Here is a 27,084-nt window from a genome sequence, read left to right on the forward strand (position 1 = left end):
ATGTTTACAATTCTTTCTTGCATGACAAAATCATGTTTCTTAGTTTATAGTTACAGAGTGGTTAATTTAAAAGTCATGTTCTGTTCTGTTACATAATTTTGATCACTACAATTTGATTTCACTGGGGTGGTTACAGCTAGGATTTTGTATCCATTTAAATGAAGACTTCTATGTGCAGGTGTGTTGTTACAGATCATCAATCACAAAGTACCTTTGCAAGCACTTTTAAAGATTAGTAAGGAATGCAGTTCCCATATTAACCTGTTTCTAATTTACTGACATCTCGCAGAGACCAGTGATTCCCAAATGGGTGATTGTCAGTATCTTGCGAATCTTCTTGCTAGTTTCTGTCAGCTCTGGAATCAAAGCCAAGTGTCTCTCAAAATTTATTTGTTTTTGTGCTATTTCACTCTGTCCAGCTCAGATATAACATAGGCATCAATTGTGCTTAGCCATCTCTGAGTGTGGAGGACATGTGGTGCATTGAATATTTGAAGGAAGTAACCATTCAAAATATTTGCGATTTATTTTCATCCTCACTTCTACATCAATTTTTGTATTTTATGGTCCCCTTTCTTCCTCTAATAGCTTTTATATCACTCTCTACCAGAAAACTGTTCAATTTAACTCCTTTTGCTATGCTTTAATTCTTAAGTTCCTCTTTACTGAGCTAGTGTCCATCCTTCAAAATAATAATCATCTCTACTGCTTGTTTCTTTCTGTCTTATATTCTTCCTACTCATAATCGTGTCCTTTCTTCTTGTAGGATCAATGCCTTCTTAGAATAACATGACCAAAAGTGTAAACTTATTACGTGGTGGGACTGTACCTAAATGCTACTTCATCAATGAATCCAAATGTCCTGTTTATCCAGAAAATGTTGAGATTTAGCAAAATTTTATGCCATCAGAGCAACAATAGCATAACTTTTATTTATATAATCTCTTTAGCATAATAACGTGTGCTTGACAAGAGCATTAAAATAAAGTATGTTGCTCAGCCATATAAGGAGATAGTAAGTCAGATGAGCACAAGGCTTGTCAAAGAAGTGCATCTTGAAGCAGGAAAGTAAGGCAAAGGGACTGACACTGTTTGGAGGGAATTTCAGAGTATTGGGCATCTGAGCATCTGAAGCCACATATACCAATAGCAGAGGGATTAAAATTATGGATGCTCAAGATACTAAAATTAGAGGAGAGCAGGTATCTTGGAAAGTTGTGGGCTGGAGGATGTTACAGAGATATTCAGTGGCAAAACTATAGAGGGAGTTGAAAACAAGAATGAGAATGTGGGTAAGTACGTACAAGAATGTGATCTTGTGTAAGGTATCAGCAGCAAACCATTGTAGGACCTCAAGAGTACAATGTGGGAGTCCATCACATTGAATGTTGGAATAAGTAGTCAAGTTTATTACAGACAGCAAAGGCATGAGTGAAGGTTTCATAGCCAGTAAGAAGGGACAGTGATATTGAATTAGTTGGCCTTAGTAATGGCACAAATGTGATGTTTATAGCTCATCTTGGGGTTAACTGTAAGACCAGCATTGTGAACAGACTGGTTTATCTGAGACTGTTGCCAGAATGAGAGAGGGAGATTATATAGTGAGGCAATGAATAGAATGGAATATCTTTTATTATCATGTGTAATCAAGTAGAGAAGTACTGTAGTATAGTGAAATCTTAGGTACAAAGTACCTAGGTACAAATCTCAGATACAAAAGAGGAACAAAAAATAAAAGTAATTGCATTACTTTACAGTGATTTACAGCATAAGTTAGAAATGTGATATTGTTAAAAGGAAAGACATTACAGTCAGATAAACAAGTTACAAATAAGCATTACATTGCAGTAGCTCAGGCAGGGACTTCCACATGTGATCTGACTGACCGCACCAAACTCCAGTCTAACAACCTGTCCTCACTCCAATCCAAGCCTCCAGTCTGCTCCGTGCTGGCTCTCAGCTGCTACAAGGTAGGTTTTCTTGGGACTCGCTTCCCTCTGCTGGCTGCTGCTCTGGGACTCACTTTCCCATGCGGACCGCTGCTCCAGGACTTGCCTCTCCCCACCGGCCTCACGCCACTACTCCTGGACTCACTTACCCAAGCCAGACTCAGCTCCAGAACTTGCTTTCCCGCTCTGGAACTAGCTTCCCCCCTCCGGAATTCACTTTCCCATGCTGGCTTCTCTTCTGGGACTTGCTTACCTGCACCAGTGTCTGCCCCATCAACTCACCTCTGGGATTCGCCAGCAGCAGCCTTGAGTTTGGAGTCACCTCCTCCAATCCTCTCCAGATAAGTTTAAGTCAAAAGTTGAAAAAAAACTCAGAAAAGGAGAAAAAAAGAGAAAAAAAGAAAAAGAACAGACAGAGCAGAGGAGCTCTGGCTGGAATGTCTTACTCTGCTACCATCAGAAGTGGGGACTGAAAACAGTTTCAGTCTTCCAAATGTTTAAATGAAGGGAATTTCTACCGACCTGTGCTTGGAGGGAAACTTACATCTGGTTTGTTTCCAAAAATCTACTGCCCTGTTTCTTCTAGATGCTAGTGGTCATGAATTTAAAGGGTGATGTCTCAGGAGCCTTGGTAAGCCTGTGTTGCACTCTATATCTTCTGAGTGTCAGTGGGGTGTGAATGTTTGTGGATATGGTATTGAACGAGTGGGTCGCTTTGTTGTGGATGGTGTCAAATTTCTTGCATATTTATGGAGCTGTGGCCATCCAGGCAATTGGGGAATATTCCATTATATTCCTGATTTGAGCCTTGTAATGGTGAACAGGTTTTGGGGAGTCAAGAGGTGGGTTACTTGCTGCAGGATTCTTGGCCTCTGACTTTCTCTTGTAACCACAGTATTAATGTGGCAAATCCAGTTCAGTTTCCGGTCAATGGAAACCCCTAGCATGTTGATAGTGATGGATTCAGTGGTGATAATGTCATCGAAAGTTAAGGGACTATGGTTAGATTGTCTGTTATTGGAAACGGTCATTGTCTGGCGCTTATGTGTCACAAATATGACTTGTCAAATTTAGATGTTATTCATGTCTTCCAGTGAACATGAATTGCTTTATTATCAGAGGAGTTTCAAATGATGTTGAACATTGTGCAAACACCCGTGAACACCCCCATTTCTGATCTTACAATGGAGGGAAAGTGTTTGGTAAACTAGTTGATGATGATTGGGCCTAGGATAATTGAATCTAGGATCAATTGGAAATTTGTGAATTACTATTTATACTTTGTATGTATCCGTTCAAGTCTTTGAATTCTACTAAGCAATGACTATCGTAATTAATTAATTCATGCTTCACTTTTTCTAGGCACAGATTGGGAAAAGAGCTTCCGGCAGATAGGATTTGAAAGGTGAGTTATTTTTTTTTATAGACAGGATTCTTTATGGATAAAACAAAATTGCAATCCTACTTATTTTATGAGGTTTGATGTAATGAAATAGTCTGTTTGATGTAGAATAATATGCACTTGATAATTAATTCCCTGGTAATCATCTGCAGGTTGCACCCTGTGTGCAAAATAGTATTGGCTTTTTCTATGCAGCCTTAAACATCTTCTTGTTCATTATCACAAAACAAAGTGGATATTTCAGGTGTTGTTTCATTTAGCAGCAAGTGAAAGAGCTTCATTTCAGAGTCAGTTACAATTTGTAATTAATCTATAATGAATGACAGCAGCCTTCAAGACTGTCTGCTAAATTGGATGTTACAATTGCTGACAGATATGCTGAATTTATGGTATTGTCTCTGTACACATCAAATTTTAAGATTTTTTTCCAGGGCCCTTGCTTAACCACAATCCAATGGTGTGTAGTTTCAGTGCCAAAACTAAACGGTGGCTCAGTGTTTAGCACTGCTGCTTCACAGTGCCAGGGACGCGTTGAGGGTTTCTTTCCACCCTCAGGCGACTGTATTGAGTTTGCACATTCTCCCCATGTCTGCGTGGGTTTCCACCACGTGCTCTGGTTTCCTCCCACAGTCCAAACATGTAAAGACTAGGTAAATTGTCAATGGTAAATTGTCCATAATATGTAAGGATGTGTAGGTTAGATAGATTAGCCATGAGAAATACAGGATAGGACAGGGGGGAGCGCAGGTGCGGTTGGGATGCTCTTCAGAATATCAATGTGGACTCGATAGGCTAAATGGCCTGCTTTCACACTGTCAGGATTCTATAATAAGCAGAAGGTGTGGATTGTTTGATTTCCAAACTAGCCATCATTTCGTTACATAGAATTGAGTTTTGATCTGATTGCATTACCTTGGGTCATCCATGTCGCCTAAAAAAAACTAATTTTTTTATACTACTTTATACCACTACTTTTACAGTAATTTTCCAGAATCTTGTAGAGGCATATATTTTCATGAAAAGATATTGATTTCAATTCCTAGTTTTAGGTAGGGGCTTTAAATAATCTATTAAGGCCCCACTATATGATTCTGCAAAAGCTGCTTTTGGAATAAATTGAGCATTGAGGTTGCTCCACTACCTGACATATATGGCATATCTGGCAATAATTGGTGACATATTTATGTCACAGGTAGACAGGGTGGTGAAGAAGGATTTCTACATGCTATAAATCCAACAATTTTTGGAAAATTACAATGATGCATCCATTATCTTTGTAGCTACTTCTTTTAGAATCCTAGGATGCAAGCTATCAGCCCCAGGGGACTATCTGTCTCTCGTCCCAATGGTTTGTCTCATACCATTTCTTCAGTTATGGGGATTGGACTTTGCAGTGTTCTATGGTGCAGATTCCTCAGAACTCTCATGTCTATTTCCTCTCTAGGCTGCAGTAACAAATCTGGCCATCAGAAAATCTAGACCATTATAAATTCAGCTTATTTTCAAAGTAAGTTACAAGCACCCTTAACACCTAAGATATGACCAGGAACTAAACATCTATTGCTTCACTCTCAAGTACGAAGATACTTAACACTATATAAAAAGGCAAGTCTCCACGAGATAATTAAGACAAAGAGCAGAAACAATTCCTGTTGGCCTTCTGGAAGTGAGGATTAAAGGTGATGACTTCTCACATCCAATGAATTTTCTGACAATGAAATCAAATTTTGGACAGCTGGAGAATGTTAGTAAAGGGATGACAAAGGCAAACATTGAAAGACTGCATGGAGGATCTGCAACAATTTTTCATTCCTGTCTGACACATAAATGCCATGGGAAAGGTGGCCTGATCATGGCTAACAAGGGAAATTAGGGCTAATATTAGATACAGTGAAGGAGCACATAAATTGACCAAAAATACTAGTAGACCTGAGGATCGACAGCAGTTCAGATTTCAGCAAAGGAGGATTAAATTAGTGCTGGGTCCACATTATTTATCATACATGCAGGCGATTTGAATGAGAATTTAGGAGGTATGGTTAGTAAATTTGTGGAGTTTAATTTAGATAAATGCAAGTTATTGCATTTTGATAGGTCAAATCAGACCAGGACTTAGACAGTCAATGGTAGAGCCCTGGGGAGTGTTATAGAACAAAGGCATCTAGGAATACAGGTTCAGAGCTCCTTGAAAGTGGAGTCACGGGTAGACAGGGTGGTGAAGATGACTTTCAGCATGCTTGACTTCATCAGTCAGAACACTGAGTATGGGAGTTGGGACATCTTGTTGCAGTTGTACAAGATGTTGATAAAGCCACATTTGGAGTACTGCATACAGATCTGGTTGCTGTACTACAGAAAGAATATTGTTAAACTGGCAAGAGCATAGAAAAGACTTGCTGGGTTGCTACCTGGTCTGGACAGTTTGAGCTTTAAGGAGAGACTTAATAGGCTGTGACTTTTTTCCCTGAAGGATAAGAGACTATGGAGTGACCTTATAAAATCTATAAAATCAAGAGAGGCATAGATAAGATTGATAGCCAACAGCTTTTCCCCATGGTAGGGGAGTCTAAACCTAGAGGGGATAGATGTAAAAGGAGAGATATGAAAGAATCCAGAGGGACAATTTTTTCATGCAGAGAGTGGTAGAGGAAGACAATTTTGTCATTTAAGAAACATTTGGACAGGTACATCGATGGGATAGGCATGGAGGGATATGGACCAAATGTAGGCAAATGGGACAAGATTTATTGTGAAAATTGAATGCATGGATAAGTTGCACCGAAGGGCCTGTTTCCAAGCTGTAAACCCTCATGAATCAATGACAGCTGTAAACTGATGGTAGATGTCTAATTCTGATTGCAACCTGAATTCTGTTCTTCAGGAAATGGTCATAGATCATCTCACCAGGTTTAACAAAGTGTCCTGTGATCAGTTTTTGATGAAAAAAAACAAGAATGTTATTGCAGAAAATGTGTTACGTTCGTTCACTGGTAACAAACTCCTGCTAGGGACTATTTTGGAAATTGCTATAAAATGAAAAAATAAATGAAAGTCAGGACCAATATAATAAAGTAATATAAGTAAGCCAAACTAGGGTAAGGGAAGGAGAGTAAAATTAACGTAAGTGAAGTCAGTTTAAGACTAAGACTAAGGTATAGTAGGGAACTCTGTCACAGGTGTTACATGACATGTAGTATGTGGAAAATCTGAGGCACTGCTGACAGTCTGCATGAACACATCTGCACGAAGTGCCAATGTTTTGATCAGCTTGAGCATTTGCTGACGGACAACAGTGCATGTTTGAGGCTAGGAATTACATGGATAGTCATGGACACGCTGCAGTTGAAGCAAGTGCAGTCAAAAGGAAATGGGATGACCGTCAGTCAGAAGAAGAGTGGCAGACAAATAGGAAAGCCCCAAGCACACCTCACTCAAGCAGATTTTCCATGTAGAGTGATGGTTCATCTAGAGAGTGCAGTCAGAGATGAGCTGCACAAGAGAAGAGCAGGAAAAAATGAAGAACAATAATGATAGGTAATTCAATATTGAGGAGTACAGACAGGCATCTCTGCAGCCACAGAAGTGATACCAACATGATTTTGGGGTCAGGATTAAGGATGTCACGAGCGTCTGCAGTGTATTCTGAAGTCGGAGGAAAGCACTCAGAGATTGTGGTTGACATTGGGGCCAAGAACATAGGTAAAAAGAGGGATGAGAACAAAGAACAAAGAAAATGTACAGCCCAGGAACAGGCCCTTCAGCCCTCCAAGCCTGAGGTCCTGCATCAAGAATATAGGGATCCAGGTAGCATCTAGGATTTAATCTAGGATCTAGATTGAAAAACTAGGACCTCAAAGGTTGTAATCTCTTGATTACTTCTGGTGCCATGTGCTAGTCAGTATAGAAATAGGTGGATAGAACAGATGAAAACAGGTGTGACTGAAGATTTGAGCACAAGAGAGGGCTTTAGGCACCTGGATTATTGGGTTCATTTCTGGTGAAGGTGAGACTGCTGTGATGTGAATTCTTCTGCAAGTAGGTGCTTCAGTCTGATGGGTTACACCTGAACCATAATAGGGCCAACCTCCTTGCAGAGACGTTTCCTACTCTGGTTGGTGTAGGTTTAAAATAATTTGGTGGGGAGGTGGGATATATAGGGGAGGGGGCTGATGCTCAGATGTGTAAAGAAGAAGAACCAAGTCAGTCTAGAAGGCAGTGCGAATTAGCCAAGACACAAGGAAACACAATAATGCTGGTTAGCACTTATTTTAATGAAATAGTTTTGCAAATAAGACAGATGAGTGGAGAGTGCTGATTAACACGTGGGGATGTAATATCATGATTATCATGGAATCGCAGATGAGGGAGGGATAGGATTAGTAGCTCAGTATCCAATGCATAGACTCTTGAGGCAAGATTAGGGGTGGGGAGGTGGGGGTTATAAAAGAGGAAGAGGTGTTACAATCTTGATCAAAGAAACAATTTCTGCAGTGAGAAGGGATGATACCTTTGAAAGCTCCTCAAATGAGGCCCTAAGGATTGAACTTAAAATGGAAACAATAACTTTGCTGAAGGTCTGGGAGAGACAGAAAGACAAATACATTAGCAAATCTCAGAGAAGTGTAAAAATAATAGGGTAGTAGCTACATATAACCCTATTATTTATACTTTCAACTTCCCCAGTCTTAACTGTGGCGGACAAGAGTGAAAGAGAGAGTGAGATTCTTAAAATCTGTTCAGGAGAGCTTTTTAATCGAGAATATAGAAAGACCATTAAAAAGGGGTGGTGCAGGGCTTAATTCTATGAAACAAAGCCAAGTAATTGTTAGATCTGGCAGTGGAGGAGATTTTGACTTTTAGTGACCGTAATTCAGGAAGACTTATGGTAATTATAGATATGGACAAAGATGGACTGGAAAGAATGGTTCTGAATTGGGTGAAAGCTGATTTTAATAAGATAAGACAGGATCTGGCCAAAGTGGACTGGAAGCACCTACTTGCAGAATAATTCACATCACAGCAGTCAAAGACATTCAAAGCTGTCCTGAATCTAAATAAGGGAAACTACAATTATGTAACACATGCTGGCTATGTTAAATTGAGGAATGTTAGTAAAGAGATGACAGTAGATAGATAAAAGTGAACATTTAAAGAGTGCATAGCGGAACTGTCTGGCAGATAAATGAAATGGGAAAAGTGGCTAATAAGGGAAATTAGGGCTAGTATTAGATCTAATGAAGGAGCATACAAATTGGCCCAAAAAGCAGCAGATCTGAGGATTGGGAGCAGTTTAGTTTTCAGCAAAGGACGATTAAGAAGAGGAAAATAGAGTACGTGAGTAAGCTTACAAGGAACATGCAAAGTGATTATAAAAGTTTCTATAGGTATGTGAAGAGAAAAGATGAGTAAAGATAATTGTAAGTCTCTTACAATTAGAAACAGGGAAGTTATAACAGGAAACAAAGAAATGGCAGATTAATTAAATACATATTTTGTCTGTCTTCACAAAGGAGGATGCAAATAATGTCCCAACAATGTTGGGGAACACAAGGTCTGGTAAGAGGGAGGAACTGAAGGAAACCAATATCAGTAAAGAAATGATGTTGGGGAATTTCATAGGACTAAAAGCCAGTAAATCCCACGGCCCGATGACCTACATCTGACAATACGTAAAGAAATAGCCCTAAAAATAATAGATGCATTGATTGTGATGTTTCAAGATTCTAAAGATTCTGGGACAGTTTCTAAGGATTGGAGGTAGATAATAGAACCCCACTATTTGTAAAAGGAAATGGAGAGAAACACAGAATTATAGACTGGTGAGGGTAACATTGGTATTGTGGAAAATGCAAATGTCCATTATAAAAAATTAATAGTAAAACACTTAGAAACAGTAACAGAATTGAACACTCACCATGAATTGACAAAGCCTCTGAAATTTTTCGAGGTTGTAATGAGTAGGTTGATAAGATAGAGCCAATCAGATTTTTGGAAGGCTTTTGATAAGGTCCCACTATTGTGGGTAAATCATCACAACCTATATTTAATTTGGTTACTTATCAAGAAATTGCAAAGACAACCAAATTCTGAAACAATAAATTAAAATTTATTAAGAGTAACCAGGGGAATCCTGGTTATTGGCGAAACAGTGGTAGCAGCAAAGCCAGGGGTTCCTGTCGCATGGCAAGTGAGGGTCCAGCATGGGACCTGGCATCGGCGGAACGTCGGCGAAGTGGTCCCAACAGTGAAGAAATGGTGTCTGAAGAATGGCGCCTTCTACTTTGGTGAATCCAGTGCAGTGGAGAATGGATGGCTGCACAGGTGTCTTGGTGAGTTGGCTCAGGGCACAGGATTCATGGTGGAGGTGGTGGAATGAAGATAGACTCTCTTTCAACTATATCTTTGTATTCTTAAACTATTCAAAATGTTGTTGTATTGTGGTGATAATTAAAGCTTTTCATTGTATTTTGTTATATTATTCATGGTAAAAATGCAAGTGACAATAAATCATTCGACTCATGTAAGCAAGTATAAACCTGCGACCTAACTTAGCTATTACCAAATTAATGGTGACATCTGGCCAGGATTTCAATTAACAGTGATCTGTCTCTGGAAATTTCCAAGGTTCAGTCCTTGTGCAGTGTTGTTCTTTGAAGTTCTGCTGTTGAGCTGTTCTGATGTTGGATGCTTATACAGGTTCCTCTCTTACAAGTTGTGGTGTGGCATTATTGAAAGCCTTTAGATTCTTTCATCTTCATTATTGATTATTCTTTTGGAGACCTCAAGTCTGTAGCTTGCCCTCTCATAAAAAATAACTTATTTGTTCCTTGTTACGTTTGGGGTTAGCTATCTGTTTAAAACACAGCTTTTTCCTGTAATTAACTTCTTTACTTCAGAACATTGCCATGAGGCAGTAGATTGTCAAACAGTGTTATACCCTGTCTCCCAGGAAGCAGCTTCTATATGTTATTTTTTCCTAGGGGATGGTTAATTCATATGTTGCTGTAACTTGTTTTATAATAGTTTCTCATTGTTCATTTCATCTCAAGAAACAGCTTATTCCCAAAAAAGATTTATTGCTGCTTCTTTCAATCCATGTGTAACACTTTATCTTTGTTGATTTTTCCAACAGTTATTAAAGTTATGAAGTTTCCGTTACATCATCACATAAGAGATTAGTACGTAAAATTAAAGCATATTCGAGTAAGGGTAATATACTGTCATGGATAGAGAACTGGTTGCTGACAGGAAACAAAGTGTAGGAATAAATGGGTCATTTTCCAAGTGACTTTTCCAAGCAGCCAGTAACTAGTGGGGAACCGCAGGGAACAGCACTTGGACCCCAACTTACAATATATATTAATGATTTGGATGAGGGAGCTAAATGTGATGTCTTTAAGTTTGAAGATGACACAAAACTGAGTGGGAGGGTGAAAAATAGAAGGGAAAGCAAGGATGCTCCAATTTGATTTCAACAAAATTAATGTGTGGGCAAATGCATGGCAGCTGAAGCATAATATTGATAAATGTGAGGTTATCTCCACTTTGCTAGCAAAAAGAGGAAGGCAGATTATTATCTGAATGACAATAGATTGAAAAGTGAGAAATGCAATGACACCCGGATGTCCTTTTACACCAGTCGCTGAAAATAAACACGCAGGTGCAGCAGATATTGAAGAATACAATGGTATTTGGACCTTCATAGCAAGATGATTTGAGGACAAAAGAAGGATATCTTGCTACAATTGTATAGGGCCTTAGTGATCCCACAACTCAAATATTGTATGCAATTTAGGTCTCCTTATCTGAGAAAGAATGTTCTGGCTATCGAGGGAGTTTACCACACTGATTCCTGGGCTTACAGGCCTGGCATATGAAGATAGACTATATTGATTAAGACTATATTTGCTGGAGTTTAGGAGGAAGGTTGTTGGGGGTGGGGGGGTGGGAGGTGGCAGAGAATCTAATAGAAACCAATAATGTTCGAAGAAAACCAGACAGAGTAAAAAACAGGGAAGATATTCTGGATGATGGGGGAATCCAGGACAAGAGATTACAGTCTAAGGCTATGAGGTTGACTGTTTAGGACTGAGATGAGGAATTTCTTCGCCTTTTTTAGTGATGAACCTGTTGAATTCTGTAGAAATGGAAAGTAGTTGAGGCCAAAATATTGAATATTTTCAGGAAGGTGTTTGATGTAGTCCTTAAGGCTAAAGGGATCAAAGGATGTGAGGAGAAAGCAGGAGCAGTGTGTTGAATTGGATGATCAACCATGATCATATTAAATGGCATGCAGACTTAAATGGCCAAATGGCCTATTCCTATTCCTATTTTCCTATGTTGCTCATAGGATAATAGTGAGAATGCAGGGTAAACATGTTCCTGCAGATGTGAAGGACCAACTATCCCCGAAAACCCTGGATATCAAAGGATGTGCAGGATTGTACAAGACCGCTAAGACCTGAAGTCTATGTGGAACACTACGTAGAGCTGTACCCTCTGTACCCTCGAAGTCAAATCAAATCAGACTGTCTATTCCTTTATCTGTACCACAGTAAAATTAAAACATCAGTGACCCTTAAAATTGAGCCCAATGGTTCCTAAGCAGACCTTTTCAATAACTAGTACCAAACTTTGTGAATCAATAATACCAGACACCAAGTTAATTAACAATTTATTAATAGTACAGTAGCTTCAGCAGAGCAAAGCAAACAGGTAGTCTAAGTAAGGCCTATGATTCAAACCTAATCTTCTTTGATTCTTGCTCCCACTCACACAAAAACAGACAAATAAATAGACACAGTCAAGAGATAAGTCAAAAGAAATAAATAAATGAGATACAGTTGCAGTAACCTTTTAAAAATAGCATTGATCTTCTGTGGTACTGCAGGATTTGAATTAATAAAACATAAAGAAACATGAGATGCAAATATTGATTCTGTTTTTGTTGGCCTTCAGAATATTGGAACTCTTATATTTATGGCTAAGAGGCAAAGTAAGGCAGTGATGCTGTGACTAAGTACTAAGTGACTGATAGCTGTAGAACAGTTGAAATGCAGCCTGTTTCAATTATGAGCTCAGTGCGTGACCACGTGCACAAGGTTTCCTTGCAGAAGCATTGAACTGATAGACAGCACCCAAAGTCCAGCTTTAAAATGTAGAAGCATCCTGAAAGTGGATCAGAAAGATACCATGATGGTTCGGAGAGGCTGTCAGATGTTAAGGTTTGTGGATGCAGCGTGCATGTGGTTGGTGCCCTGGAACCTGCCCTAAGATGTTGTTAATGGATATTCATGATATTGTCCCAGAGATGCAAGCAGTTAACTGAAGTCACCAGGTACCCATTCTGATTTTCATGTCAACATTATAACAGTTATTCTCTGCAGTGTCGTGGAATAGCAATCTCTGTGTTAATGAGATGAGATTTGTTATGAGTAAGGTTTTTACAAAGCAATAATACCCCTTAATAGGCACTTCAGCATTCCTAATTAAGAAACTCAACTTGATGTCCGGAACTCTGTGGAAAATGCAACAGGGTGCTCCTGTCATCAAGAAAAACTTTGCCTGACTTCTGATGCAATTCTTCCACATTTCCTGCTGGAACCCTGTGATGAAGCTGCTCCTTTAACAAGGTTATGCTGCCCTTGGCTTTTTTTTCCAGAGAGGTCGTAAATGACACAGACTCCGAAAAGTCTGGAGGTGAAGGGTTTTAGGGCCAAATTGATAATAGATAACAGAGACTACCTCAGGCGAAGGTTTTCAAGTTTAAAAAAAGTACATGTACAATGAAATGGGTGTGGCCAGCTATCCCAGCTCAGCTTTTCACTTTTTTTTAGTAGTGGAAAAGCTGCTGGACCCTGAAGCGGGTCCAGTTTGGTACTCTCTCTCTGACTCCTATCCTGTAAGAACCTGTGTTTGATTTTACCTTTTGTGCCAAGGAGTGTTTATGGGGATTGTTGCAAGTATTTGAAACAACATCATTAAGTTGGTATAGTCTGTTGGGTTTTCAGCAAGGATAAGTATTTTGGTATTCTGTTTTCTGTTGTTTGTGTTTCATTCAGTAATCTTATAAATAAATTCAGGCTTGTTGAAAACTAACTCAACCTTGGAGTGTAGATTCACAGCTCCTTGAAAGTAGAGTTGCAGGTAGACAGCATAGTGAAGAAGACATTTGGTATGCTTTCCTTTATTGGTCAGAGTACTGAGTATAGGAGTTGGGAAGTCATGTTGCAGCTGTACAGGACATTGGTTAGGCCACTTTTGAAATATTGCGTGCAATTCTGGTCTCCTTCCTATTGGAAGAATGTTGTGAGGCTTGAAAGGATTCAGAAAAGATTTACAAGATAGTTGCCAGGGTTGGAGGATCTGAGCTATAGGGAGAGGTCGAAAAGGCTAGGGCTATTTTCCCTGGAGTGTCGGAGGCTGAAGGGTGACCTTATAGAGGTATATAAAATCATGAAGGGCATGAAGGGAGAGGGTAAATAGACAAGGTCTTTTCCCTGGTGGGGTTAGGAGAGTCCAAAATTAGAGGGCATAGGTTTAGGGTGAGAGGGGAAAGATATAAAAGAGACCTAACGGGCACTTTTTTCATGCAGAGGGTGGTCCGTGTATGAAATGAGCTACCAGTGGAAGTGGTGAAGGCTAGTACAATTGCAACATTTAATGAATAGAAAGAGTTTGGGTGGATATGGGCCGGGTGCTAGCAAATGGGATTAGATTAGGTTGTAATGTCTGGTTGGCATGGATGAGTTGGACCGAAGAGTCTGTTTCCATGCTGTATATCTCCATGACTCTGTGACTAAGTGGTTTGACCAATTGATTCTCTCCTGGAATATCCACTTTACACTGCTTAAAACAACTAGCAAAGTTAGGGTCTGGGCTAACTTCTTGAAATGTTTTCAGGGTGCTGGCCTGATCTGTAACAGCCCACATCATGTAAGCCTTTATAAGATTTCAAGCTATTTCGGTAGTGGGATGCAGTGATGATCCAGACAATTGTTAGCCAGTTAGGAAAATAGCAGTGATTGTGAAAATTTTAACATCTCTAATAATGAATATATTCCCTACTTACGCAAAGGTAAAATAATCCTGTCATCAACCAGAAAAGTGTCAGAAGCAGTTGCATATGGACATTCAGCTTGTGCGGTGACCACCACTGCATTTGTAACTGTTAGTTTGCGATAGAGAGAAATTTTGTCTGCACAAATCTGAAAATAAAGGGCACAGAATGTACAGTTTATAACTGACCTGGAGCTTATTAATTTTCTTTGGCCATGGAATTGTTGATTTTCTCCACTACCTGTTCTAATATTATTACGTTATAAGGAACAACTTAATATTCCTCAGACAGCATTTCACTTTTTGCCATGGAAGTGAAAACCATTTCCAATAATGTTTTCAGCTCACACTATAAATTCTAAAATATACAAATTTCACTTCTTTATGCAATTCTTTGGTTTCAATTTTTACCTGACTCAGAAGTTAAAGGTTGTGTTGGAAAGGTTGATTGGACCAAGTTCCTCCACAAACCAGCTGACTCAGTTGGTAGTTAATGTGCTCTTAATGCCAGGTTCATGATCCTCAGCCACAAGTAATATTTTCATTAATTAGTTTTAATTCAAAACATTGAAGGAAAAAATACATGAATAAAATGTACAAATGCATATCAATCTGTCAGTCTGTGAATACATTTTAGTGCAGCTGTGCTTTGCTATGCTGAATTCTAACTATAAAGGATATAATTACTAGACACCAGCTTGCAAAAATAAAAACAGCTTTGTGCCAATTATAAACTAGGAGAAGTATTTATACTAAGCAATTCTCTTCAGAGTTACTCGGGGAAACTGTGCAAGTTAATAGTTGTGCTGACAATCATTGTGTATCCCAAATTACGTGTATAACCATTCCGGACACCTTTCTGGTCAGGAACAAGAACTACAGTGACTTATAAACAGACATGACAGATTTCAAGAGGAGTACTTGGATATTAGATGACCATATAGAATTCTTTGTGGAGATAAGTCACATTAGTTTCCAGTTTGGCAACACCTCAAATCTAAGCTTGTCTTCCTAGTATTCAAATCATTCAATGTATGCATTGCTAACACTTTGGCAACCCTCTATGATCTTCACATTGTTCAGGTTTGAATTTTGTTTACAAAACTTAAGTCATCTTTGAGCAAGCTTTTTACCACAACCCTGAATTTCTTTTATATGACCTGATTTTCGACTTATTTAAGGCACTAAAGCTTTAAAGCACCTCAATGCTAGTGGTTGGTTGTGATGGGAGAAATCAAATGGATGCAGTGGATTTGGACTGTAAAGAAAACATTGTTCAAGTTTCATCTTTGAAAACTGGAAGATTTCAAATTAATATTTTTGTAAACTGATGAAAATTTTTCAAGGTAATAAATTGCTCAACTCTTATGAAGAAATTTTAAAATTAATTATTCAATATAATGTAGTATTACCCCAGAATTTGCAAGAACAATACATGCCCCAGTATTTGGATTTAGCTTGTGCACATATAGGCTTCAAAATCTTCTGCCCACGAGTGTAAGTGTAAGTAATTGACTTTTTTTTTAAACAACATGACATTTAAATTGCTTAACGCAATTCACAACTTAAAGAATTGAGATTCCATACTTTGAATTGTTTACAGCTTAGAGGCCAACCTCCAACTTTCCAGCCTCTGAACAGGAATTACATCCTTGCAAAACCCCAGCCATTCGGTAAGATAAAAGGAGAAAGGGAGATTGTCCAAGGGTTTTAGGAAGGACAAAGATGTAAATTTGTTGTTGCTTAAATGTAAACAGTTATGAAATATTTCAAAACAGTCCAGACTGTTAGTAAGTCATATTGATAGTCAGTAAATTGCAACAAGGAAGAAATATCAGAAATTTGTCGAATGATTTATATCCATTAATTTTGTAAAACTGCATCTCACTCTTAAAAATCTTGTGATTTTCACAAAAAACTCATGTAATGGTGAAAAGCATTATTATGAATATTTTTATTCTTTACCAGTCCTGTTCAGAGGCTGGAAAGTTGGAGGCATGCTTGCTTTACCAGGCCCAAGAAGCCACTGTTGAACTTTGCATGGCTCAGGATTGAGTGTCAGTTTTGGTCCTGTAAATGTCCCATCTCCAAGAGCTCCTGATGGGATGAAGGCTTATTTGGGAACTTGGCTTTTAAAGTGGAGAGTAAATGATTTTAGTTTTCAGTTCTGTGAAGGTCTGTATTGTCTTTCTTTTAAACACCTTAGAAAGTAATGTGTTATGGCCCATGCCAGACCCATCAAAACATTTCAAGGAGGTAGCCCAGACCCTAACTTTGTTAGTTGTTTTAAGCAGGTGTAAAGTGTATATTCTAGGAGAGATGCCACAAGTCAAACCACTTAGTATTAAACAAAACAGAATGTATTTACAAGATTACTGAATGAAACATAAACAAAAGAGAACAGAATACAGAATACCTTAACCTATTCGAAAGTGCAACGTAATAATGCTATTCGCAATACTTGCACATATCTCCATAAACAATCCTTGGCACAAAAGGAAAAAAAATCAAACACAGGGTCTTACAGGAGAGACGTCAGAGAGAGAGAGTACCAGCCTGGACCTGATTTTTTGGGTACCAGCAGCTTCAAAACACTGTAAAAAAAAACAAACCAGAGAAAAGCTGAGCTGGGAGGACTGGCCAATCCCCTTTCATTGTAGAAGTGTTTTGTTTTTCAAAAACTTGAAAGCTTCTTGTTTGAGGCATTATCTGTTACCTATAATCAAACTGGCCTTAAAACCCGTCACCTTAGACTTTTCGGAGTCTGTGTGTTTTACGACCTCTCTGTAAAAAACAAATCAAGGACAACATAACCTTGTTAAAGGAGCAGCTTTGTCACACCTTCCCCCCCTTAAAAAAAAACAATATCCAAAGATGGATTTATTTTAAAACTCCTTAATCTTAAACTGTTAATATTCTACAACACACATATACAGAGACTATAAAAATACAAATATGTACAACTCCATTCTGTTTCAGTCTTTTTACTCCTGCCAATGAACGCCTTCATTTCTCATTCAAGACTCGACAATGCATCGGCAATCATGTTTTCTTGTCCTGCCACATGCACAATTTTCAAATTGAATAGCTGTAACAACAGGCTCCATCTAAACAGTCTAGCATTTTTGTTTTAAATTTATCCAGAAACTCCAGAAATCAGTGTATATTGTCTCAGATACGTTACTGATAATGTAAATATTAAAATGTTATAACGCCAACAGCAAGTTCAAAGTCTCCTTCTCAGCCATTGAATATTTTTGCCAATGAATGTTCAATTTCCTGGAGAAATACACAATAGGTCTTTCTATCTTTTCATTGTCCTCTTGTAAGGGCAGAGCACCGACACCCACATCACTTGTATCGATAGCCACCTTGAATGCCTTTGTGTAATTAGATGTGGCTAACACTGGGGCATTGGTTAATAGAGCTTTCAGGCTGTCAAATGCCTTTTAACAGTCCGCTGTCCACTGAAATTTCTTGCCTTTCTTTAGCAATTCAGTGAGTGAAGCAGCCATACTGCTAAGATTTGTCTGAATTTTTAATAAAATCCTCTCAATTCCAGGAATCGTAGTACTGTTCTTTTTGTCAATGGGAAACTCCCTAATTGGGGCTATTTGTCCATGTCCAATAACCTGGCCCAGGAAGTGACTTGGGCTTTGACAATTTCACTTTTAGTTAGGTTTATCACCAAGACTGGAGAAAGTGAGGACTGCAGATGCTGGAGATCAGAGCTGAAAATGTGTTGCTGGAAAAGCGCAGCAGGTCAGGCAGCATCCAAGGAGCAGGAGAATCGAAGTTTCGGGCATAAGCCCTTCTTCAGGGCTGAAGAAGGGCTTATGCCCGAAACGTCGATTCTCCTGCTCCTTGGATGCTGCCTGACCAGCTGCACTTTTCCAGCAATACATTTTCAGCCGTTATCACCAAGACTGCCTTCTGAAGTTGATCGAACAAGTTTGATAAATTTTGTAATGTTCCTTCCATGCGTGACTATACGACACAGTTGTGTAGTCTGGCAATGACCTCATTGATTAGTCCCTGAAACATGGCTGACGCATTTTTCATACCTAATGGCATGACATTAAACTGATATATCCATTCAGCATTACGAAAACCAAAATTGCCTTCGCTCTTTCTGACAAACGTACCCGCCGGTATCGTCTGAGCAATTCCAACTTAGAAATATAAGTTGCTCATCCCACCTTTCAACACAGATTTCCAAATGTGGAATCGGATATGCATCAATCTTTATAACTGCATTGACTTTGCGATAGTTCCCGATAACCGTTGGGTACCATTTGGTTTTGGCACCATTATTAAGGGTGAGCTCCAGTCACTGTAACTCACTTCGATTATGCGATCTTGGAATATGCGCTCTATCTCCTTCTGTACCTGTGCCAACTTTAGAGGGCAGTGCCTATAATGATGTTGCTTAATTGGAACTGCATCTCCTATATCTACATCATGTACACATAGGTTAGTACTTCCCAGCTTATTTCTGCATATCTCCCCATGTGATAATAATAAATCTTTCAGGTCATTTTGATTTTCCTCTGGAAGGTAATTCAATAATTTATCCCAATTTTTGAAAATTTCCTCATTGTCTAATTTAATTTGAGGAATATCCAATTCAGAATCCTCTGAACTTGGTTCTTCCCTCTATGTTGTAACCATAAACACATTCTCCTCTTGCTTTCCTCCCCTGTCAAAATATCTTTTGAGCATATTCACATGACACGCTCTATGATTTCTTTCTGTCTAGTGTCCTTATCAAATGGTTCACCTCATTCAATTTCCTTTTGACTTGATAAGGTACACCAAACCTTGCTTTTTAAGGTTCACCTATCACCGGAAGTAATACCAACACCTAATCCCCAGTAGCAAAATTGCGAGTTTTTAATTTTGTGCCAGTTGTTTTGAGCAGATTGAAAGCTTCCTGCTTCATTATATGCTGTGATACTTTTAAATGCTGTCTAGTCCAACTCCCCTGCTCTATTTAATAGTTTCTGAAAATTTGACACACAGTCGAAATATATGGCCGCTGAATTCTGACTTATCAATTTTTCCTTAATCAATTTTAGCGGTCCTCTCACTTCATGCTCAAAAACTATTTCAAATGGACTGAATTTGGTCAATTCATGTGGTGCATCTCTGATCACAATAAGTACAAATGGAATTCCCTTATCCCAATCATCTAGATAGTCTTGATTATAAGCCCTCAACATGGTATTTAATGACTGATGCCACCCTTCTAGCAATCTTTGCGACTCTGGATAGTATGCAGTAGATTTGAATTATTTTATTCCTTAGCTGTCCATAACTTCCTTGAATAATTTTGACTTGAAGTTTGACCCTGGATCTGATTGTATCTCTGCGGATAGTTCGTATCTCATGAAAAATTTGAGTAATTCCTCTACAATTCTTTTAGCTGTGATATTACGTAGTGAAACAGCCTCTGGAAATTTAGTCCATTATTGATAACAAATACTGATACCAACTTTTTGTTTTAGGTCAGGGTCTCATGCAATCAATTAAGACTTTCGTAAAAGGTTCCTGAAATGCAGAAATAGATGTTAAAGGTGCACGTTTTATTACTGCCTGTAGTTTTCCAATTATCTGACATGACATGTCTGGCAAAAGTCAATTACGTCCTTGTGCAGTCTAGGCCAGTAAAAATGATTTTGTATCTCAACTAGAGTTTTTCTCACTCCTAAATGACTCCCTACTTGTAACTCATGTACCAGTCGCAAAACCTCCTCTCTATAGCTAAAGATATCTGCATTGCCATCTATCTGCTTCTGGTTTGTCTCAACCATCTGATCAAACAGGGTCTCTACTAATTGCATTTCAACTTTCTTATCTGTACTTTTTGATCTCTCCTGTTTCAACAGGGAGTTTATGACCTCGTCACCACATAGGCAGGAAAATTCCCAGGATATGTGTCCTGCAATAATTCAGTTGCCTGAGTTTAGGCAGCACTCCCATCTGTGAACCAGCTAGATCATTAGCAAGGACAAATTGTGTTCACGGAGCTGACATTTGTCCAGTACTCCTACCAAACTTCTCTACTCTTTACTGGACACTAAAACCTCACTTGCATGATTGAGTGCTTCTTCTCTCACCATAAATTCCCGTTACTAATACATTTTCTGGTAATAGTCCTTCAGAGGTACATATCTGCTCATCTTTCAACATCACAGATTGAGAGGATCCTGTATCCCTTCATATTGTAACCTCTTTATCTGCTGCTGCTGGCCTATGAGAATAAACTTTACCTTTGCAGATATATGGTTTAAGAAGATCTGGCACTTCCTCCTTAATCAACCTCTGACCAGGTTGTGCATTCTGGTGCAGCTTTCTGGCCTCCACAGTGCTTTCTGTTACCACTCCAACTAAATTCACTGGCTTATCCTGTTTTCCTACATCTGGCTTCCCAGAACCTTTCCTAAGCCACCAACACTGCGATTTCATGTGGCCTACTTTATTGCAGTGAAAACGCCAGAGCTTTTTAACTTCTCTTTCCCCTTCAAGGGATTCCTTTTTACCCTATGATAATTCATCCTTATGATCTTCACCGAGATCTACCTTTCCCTTTCTGTACAAAGATTTCTCTTTTTCCTAATTTCTATCCTTCACAGGTTGAAATTGATTTTGGAAGCTAAACTTTGATTTTTGGACTAACTCATAATCATCAGCCATTTCAGCTGCTAATCTTTCCATTTTTACTCTCTGCTCTTCCACATGATTTTTCACTAATTCAGGAAGTGAATTTTTGAACACCTGTTTAAGTGCCAATTTCTGAAGTTCAAGTACCTTCTCTTTCTTTCTTTCATCTCTCTTCTTTTTGCTTCCCCTCTCTCTTCCTCTCTCTTTTTGTTCTGCTAAAGCAATTCGTTCTTCTTCTCTTTCCTCTGCTTTTAATCAGAATTCAAACTGTTTAATTTCTATTGCCCTTTCCGTGTATTTAGCTTCTAACTCAAGTTGCTTCATTTTCAATTGAATCTTAGCCATCTCTAAAGATTCTGATGGCATTCCCAGCAAATTCAAATACTGAGATATTGCTATAATTATCTCTTCTTTCCTTATGGAAAGAGCAACTCCAGCTCCAGTTTGTCTGCTAATTCCAGCAGCTTGGCCTTAATCACATTTTGTAAAAACCTGAAGTCACCTCTTCCACCCCTAGAAAACTCTTCGTGATTGAAAGAGCCATTGCTATCCCAAGCACTGTTTAAACCAACTGAATTCAACACCTAGAACAAAAGACACCAACACCTACCACTTGCTGTCTTTGAATCCAAAAACCCTAATCCCAAATCAGAACTATAGAACAAATCTCGAAAAGAGCTCCCAGTTTATTATGGACCAGGCCAGACCCTTCAAAACATTTCAAGAAGGTAGCCCAGAACCTAACTTTGCCAGTTGTTTTGAGCAGATTGAAAGTGGATATTCCAGGAGAGATGCCACTGGTCAAGCCACTTAGTTTTAAGTAAAACAGAACTTATTTTCAAGATTAACAAATGAAACGTAAACAAAAGAGAACAGAATACAGAATAACCTAACATATCCAAAAACCCAACAGGTTATCCCAAGTTAATATGCTATTCCCAGTACTTGCAACTATCCCCATAAACACTTCTTGGCACAAAAGGTCTTACAGGAGAGAAGTCAGAGAGAGAATACCAGACTGGACCTACTTCTTTGGGTCCAGCAACTTCAAAATGCACTGCTAAAAAAATCTAAACCAGAGGAAAGCTGAACAGGGAGAACTGGCCATTTCCCTTTCATTGTGCGGAGGGGCCGGTGTTGGACTGGGGTGGACAAAGTTAAAACTCACACAATACCAGGTTATAGTCCAATAGGTTTATTTAGAAGCACTAGCTTTCAGAACGCTGCTTCTTCATCAGGTAGTTGTGGAGCAGATCCATAAGACACAGAATTTAAAGCAAAAGATTATAGTTTCATGCACCTGAACAATGTATTGAACAAACCTAGATTTCTGTTATCTATTTCATCTTTTAAAATGGGTTGCAGGTTTCTGTTCATTATTATGTAAATCCCAGAACTTCTTTTAAGTCACGTTCTTGAGATAACTCAAGGTTCTATAAAAAGAAAGGTGAGGTCTCAGCTCAGACAATCATTAAAGGTGTGAGGTTAGAGTATGTCTGCCTGCATTGTGTTTTTTTCCCAAAAACCTGAAAGCCTGTTGCCTGAAGCAGTATCTGTCAGCTATAATCAACCTGGCCCTAAAATGCTTCAACTTAGACTTTTTGGAGTCTGTGTCTCTCACGACCTCTCTGAAAAAAAACTAGGATAACATAACTTTGTTAAAGGCACAGCCTCGTCACAAAATGTGATTTGAGCTATACAACCCAGAGAGGGAGAGAGAGAGATGGAGTATAGAAGCCACTTCATTCAGAGAGAAGAGATTGTTAACAGTAGAAAAGCTGTTTGTGTCTGTGTGTGTGTGTGTGTGTGTCTCTCAAATAGGGTACCGTTGAGATTTTTGAAGACATGCGTTTGAGGGACCCATGTTTGTCAATAATAGTGAGCTGAGTTAGGAACTTGTCTTCAGTAGAGACATTAATTGAAGAAAATAATATTGATTGAAAATTGCCAGAAAAGAAAATAATTACAGTTTTGCTAGATACACAATAGTTTTAATGTGGAGATAAGAGTGGCCCTTCACTGAGTCTTGAGTAATGTAATGTTATTGCTCGGGTAAAAGAGTTGAATCTTCAGTTTCTGATATTTGTAATGTGTTTGTTTCAAATAGTTCTTGTTTAGGCAACTGTGGAATATAGGTGAATTAATGTTATTTCTGCAGTTATAAGTTCTGATACAGAGTAAATGAATTAGTTTGGGATTGTTTCGGACGAGAGATGACTTAGCAAGAATGAGGAAATATATAATCCGTTACAAAATGGTATGTTAGCATGAGACGTGATTACAGAACAATGGTAGAAATACAGGCACTAGATAAAATGTTGTGAAAAGAGGCCTTTATAAACATCTGTTTCCCACTTGTACAGAGACACAGGAACAAACCCCAATTAAAAGGGCTTAGTGATAAGATGCTGTGAGGGGCAGCGCAGATGGAGGGAGCAGATAATGGTAAGCAAAGAATGGGATGACGTCAAACAACTTTATGGGAGGCAGAGATAGACATTTGTCACTGACAAGGCCGGATAAACAGAAGTTGTGGGATCAGTCTTAAGGAAATGAGTGACGTAAGCGGAGGATGGGCAAACAATGGAATAAGGAAAAAATATGGGAATTCAAACTGTATAAATTTCGAGAGTTTGTTGGACTTGGTGTGCATTTGTCATTGCCTTACCTGGCATTAGACATGGCACCCACTTGCAAGTGTACAAATGACTGAAATTATTAAAGTGAGTGAGCTTTTGTTTCTCACAGCAACTATAGTTCATGTTTTCTTTTGTATAATAAAAGGTTATATTTTTTGTTCAAAGAATATTGCTTGCCTGTTGCTCAGTGACTGACAAAGAAAACAAATAAAACTTGGAGTCTATCAAGCCATATTGTCTCGGGCTGTGATCTAAGTTGTTCAGTGTTATATTAAGCGGGGATAATAAGACTACCTACAAAGGAAGTTGTCATTTATTCAACCTCAGTAGTTCTATCGAAAATGGTTGGTTCTGCTGCAAATGAAGTCAATTCCTGAACAGGAGCATCACTGGAGAGTGGAGCACTAGGTAAATGGGATGCCCTCTTCAGAAACAAGAGAAGTAAATCTGAGCAAGAGATGTGACTGGAGGAACAGTAACTGGGAGGCTAGGGTGTATAAGAAGCAAATTTTTCTGCTAAAGGGTCCTCCATGGGGCATGATGTACTCAGATAAGAGAGAGTCCAGAGGCAAATGTCAGGGAATACCAGCAGCAGGAGGAGGAGGAGGCCCATGCATGGCAAGTAATTGGCCACTTGAGAGCCTCACTGGCCCAAAGATGGATAGGCCACCAAGCATCTACTGTGGCTCCAGTAAGATACAATAGAGTGTAGTCAGTCATAGAGTCACACAGAATGATAAATGACCCTTCGGTCCAACCAGTCCATATCGAACATAATCCCAAACTAAATGTTAAATGTTGTTGCAAATCACTCCCTTTGGAATGACTGTGGACATATTACAAAATTAAAGATGCTGTATAATTTGAATTTTTTGTTGTTAATGTGTTGAAGACTGCAATTAGGTCTCGAACCAGCTATATGTGACAGTGCGAGAACCTAAGTTATTGAAGCTTTGTGACTGTTATTGTGAACATTGTTTTAAATCTCCTTTTACCTTTAACATTAGCAAACTAAGTAACCATATAGCTAATGTCAAATAACTCTCAGTTTTATGACTATACAGTCATAACCCTTACGATGAGCTCTGTGATTTAGGATTCCTCATAATTTATTGAACAATGTTAGTGGAGGGCATGAAGGTTACTACTAAGTTTGGAACAAAAAATGGAGGAAAGTCAAATCCAATTGAGAAGCAATGATGAAACTACAAATTTGGGGTTTAAAGTGGAACTAGATTACAGAAGAACCAGAAGGTCACACAATCACCTGATGAAGGAGCTTCGCTCCGAAAGCTAGTGTGCTTCCAATTAAACCTGTTGGACTATAACCTGGTGTTGTGTGATTTTTAACTTTGTACACCCCAGTCCAACACCGGCATCTCCGAATCATGACTTTTAAGGAATAAAATATTGTTTTGAGAAAGAATTGTTTGGAACAGAAGTGATGAGCCTTCATTGTGCAGGAAGAGCAACTAATTTGAGATATCTAGAACTAATGAGGATCTACACAAGAAAAAGTGGAGCAATGACCATAGTATTCATAGAGAGGAAAAAATATATGCGTGAGAGAGAAATAAGAGTCTGGAGGTAAGTGAAACTCTCCCTTATGGAAGGTTTCATTATTTAAGGAAGGATGCAAATGCATTGGTCATGGTTCAGATAAACTTTGCTAGATTGAACCTGGAATGAACAGGTTGTCAGAGGAAATGTTGGATAGGCTGGGCTTGTTTTTACCAGAGTTTGGTTGGGAAATTTAATATTATCAGAGGTAGATGGAATTTGGAAAACAAGCCAATCAGTCATGATCTTATTGAATGGTGTGGAAAGCTAGTAGTGTTGAATGACTTGATTCTGCTCCTAACTTGTATATTTGTACATAATATAATAAATTTACAAGGTATGGACAAACCTCTAAAGAACATTGGCGGTGCAACATTGTTTGCCAGAATTGCAATGCATTTCAAACTATCTGTATTGCAGCAAATGCTTTCTTTGGCTCAAATATCGTAACATTGAGTGAAATATATCAAAAGATCATTATTAATACAATCAAACCTATAGCTTGAAATCAAATTATTTTCTACATTCACTTCAGACTAGAAACATGTGCTGGGAGTATGCAACTTTGTGATATGTGCTCTAGGTAGAGGATACTTTTATTCAGTGTTTCAGTTATTTTAAACTTTATATGCAGAAATGATTTTTTCATAAGCAACAGTTCAGGGTTCAAACCTAGATTGTACTGGAAAAACTCAACACGTCTGTCAGCATCAGTCTGTGTCAGAGGGATTGACATATGGTCACTGGACTCAAAATGCTATCTCTCTCTCTACAAATACTGACAGGTCTGCTGAGGCTGGTTCTCCAGTATTTTCTGTTTCTGTTTCAGATTTATAGCATCTCATAGAATCATATCATAGAACCCCTACAGTATGGAAACAGGCTATTTGGCTGAACAAGTCCACACGGATTCTCCAAAGAGCATCCCATCTAGACCCATCCCCCTACCATTTTTTTCCCGTAACCTTGCATTTCCCATAGCTAATGCACCTAACCTACACATTCCTGGACACTATGGCTAATTTAGCATGGCCAATCCACCTAGCCTGCACATCTTTGGACTATGGGAGGAAACTAGAGCAGAAGCACATGCAGACACAGGAAGAACATACAAACTCCGTGGGCGGCACGGTGGCACAGTGGTTAGCACTGCTGCCTTACAGTGCTAGAGACCCGGGTTCAATTCCCGCCTCAGGCGACTGACTGTGTGGTGTTTGCACGTTTTCCCCGTGTCTGTGTGGGTTTCCTCTGGGTGCTCCGGTTTCCTCCCACAGTCCAAAGATGTGCAGGTCAGGTGAATTGGCCAAGCTAAATTGCCCGTAGTGTTAGGTAAGGAGTAAATGTAGGGGTATGGGTGGGTTGCGCTTCGGCGGGGCGGTGTGGACTTGTTGGGCCGAAGGGCCTGTTTCCATACTGTACATAATCTAATCTAATCTAATCCACACAGACAATCACCCAAGATTGGAATCGAACCTGAGTATCTGGAGCTGTGAGGCAGCATTGCTAACCACACAGTTCTTTGTTTTTATATTACTTAAGGATTAATGATTAGCACTTTCATTTCTGATTCAGAAACGGTGGCTGAATTCCTGTTTTAAAATTTGAACATATAAACCACTCCATTGCAATACCAAAAGAGTCCTATACTGCTGAATATGCCATTTTCAGATGTGACATTTAATTGATGGGCAGCACGGTAGCACAGTGGTTAGCACTGCTGCCTCACAGCGCCAGAGACCCGGGTTCAATTCCCGCCTCAGGCGACTGACTGTGTGGAGTTTGCACATTCTCCCCGTGTCTGCGTGCGTTTCCT

At 39.0% G+C, this 27,084-nt stretch overlaps 1 protein-coding gene across 1 annotated transcript in view; it reads left to right on the forward strand.

Annotated features, from left to right (window-relative positions):
• The window catches only part of LOC122548766 (piezo-type mechanosensitive ion channel component 2), a 746,345-nt gene that overhangs the window by 339,064 nt on the left and 380,197 nt on the right, over positions 1-27,084 (forward strand). The window contains exon 4 of the mRNA XM_043687533.1: positions 3,312-3,354. Within this exon, the coding sequence (XP_043543468.1) occupies positions 3,312-3,354 (43 nt within the window). The remainder of the gene's footprint in view (positions 1-3,311; positions 3,355-27,084) is intronic.

Source organism: Chiloscyllium plagiosum, chromosome 4 (genome assembly GCF_004010195.1).
Source record: "Chiloscyllium plagiosum isolate BGI_BamShark_2017 chromosome 4, ASM401019v2, whole genome shotgun sequence".
NCBI lineage: Eukaryota > Metazoa > Chordata > Chondrichthyes > Orectolobiformes > Hemiscylliidae > Chiloscyllium > Chiloscyllium plagiosum.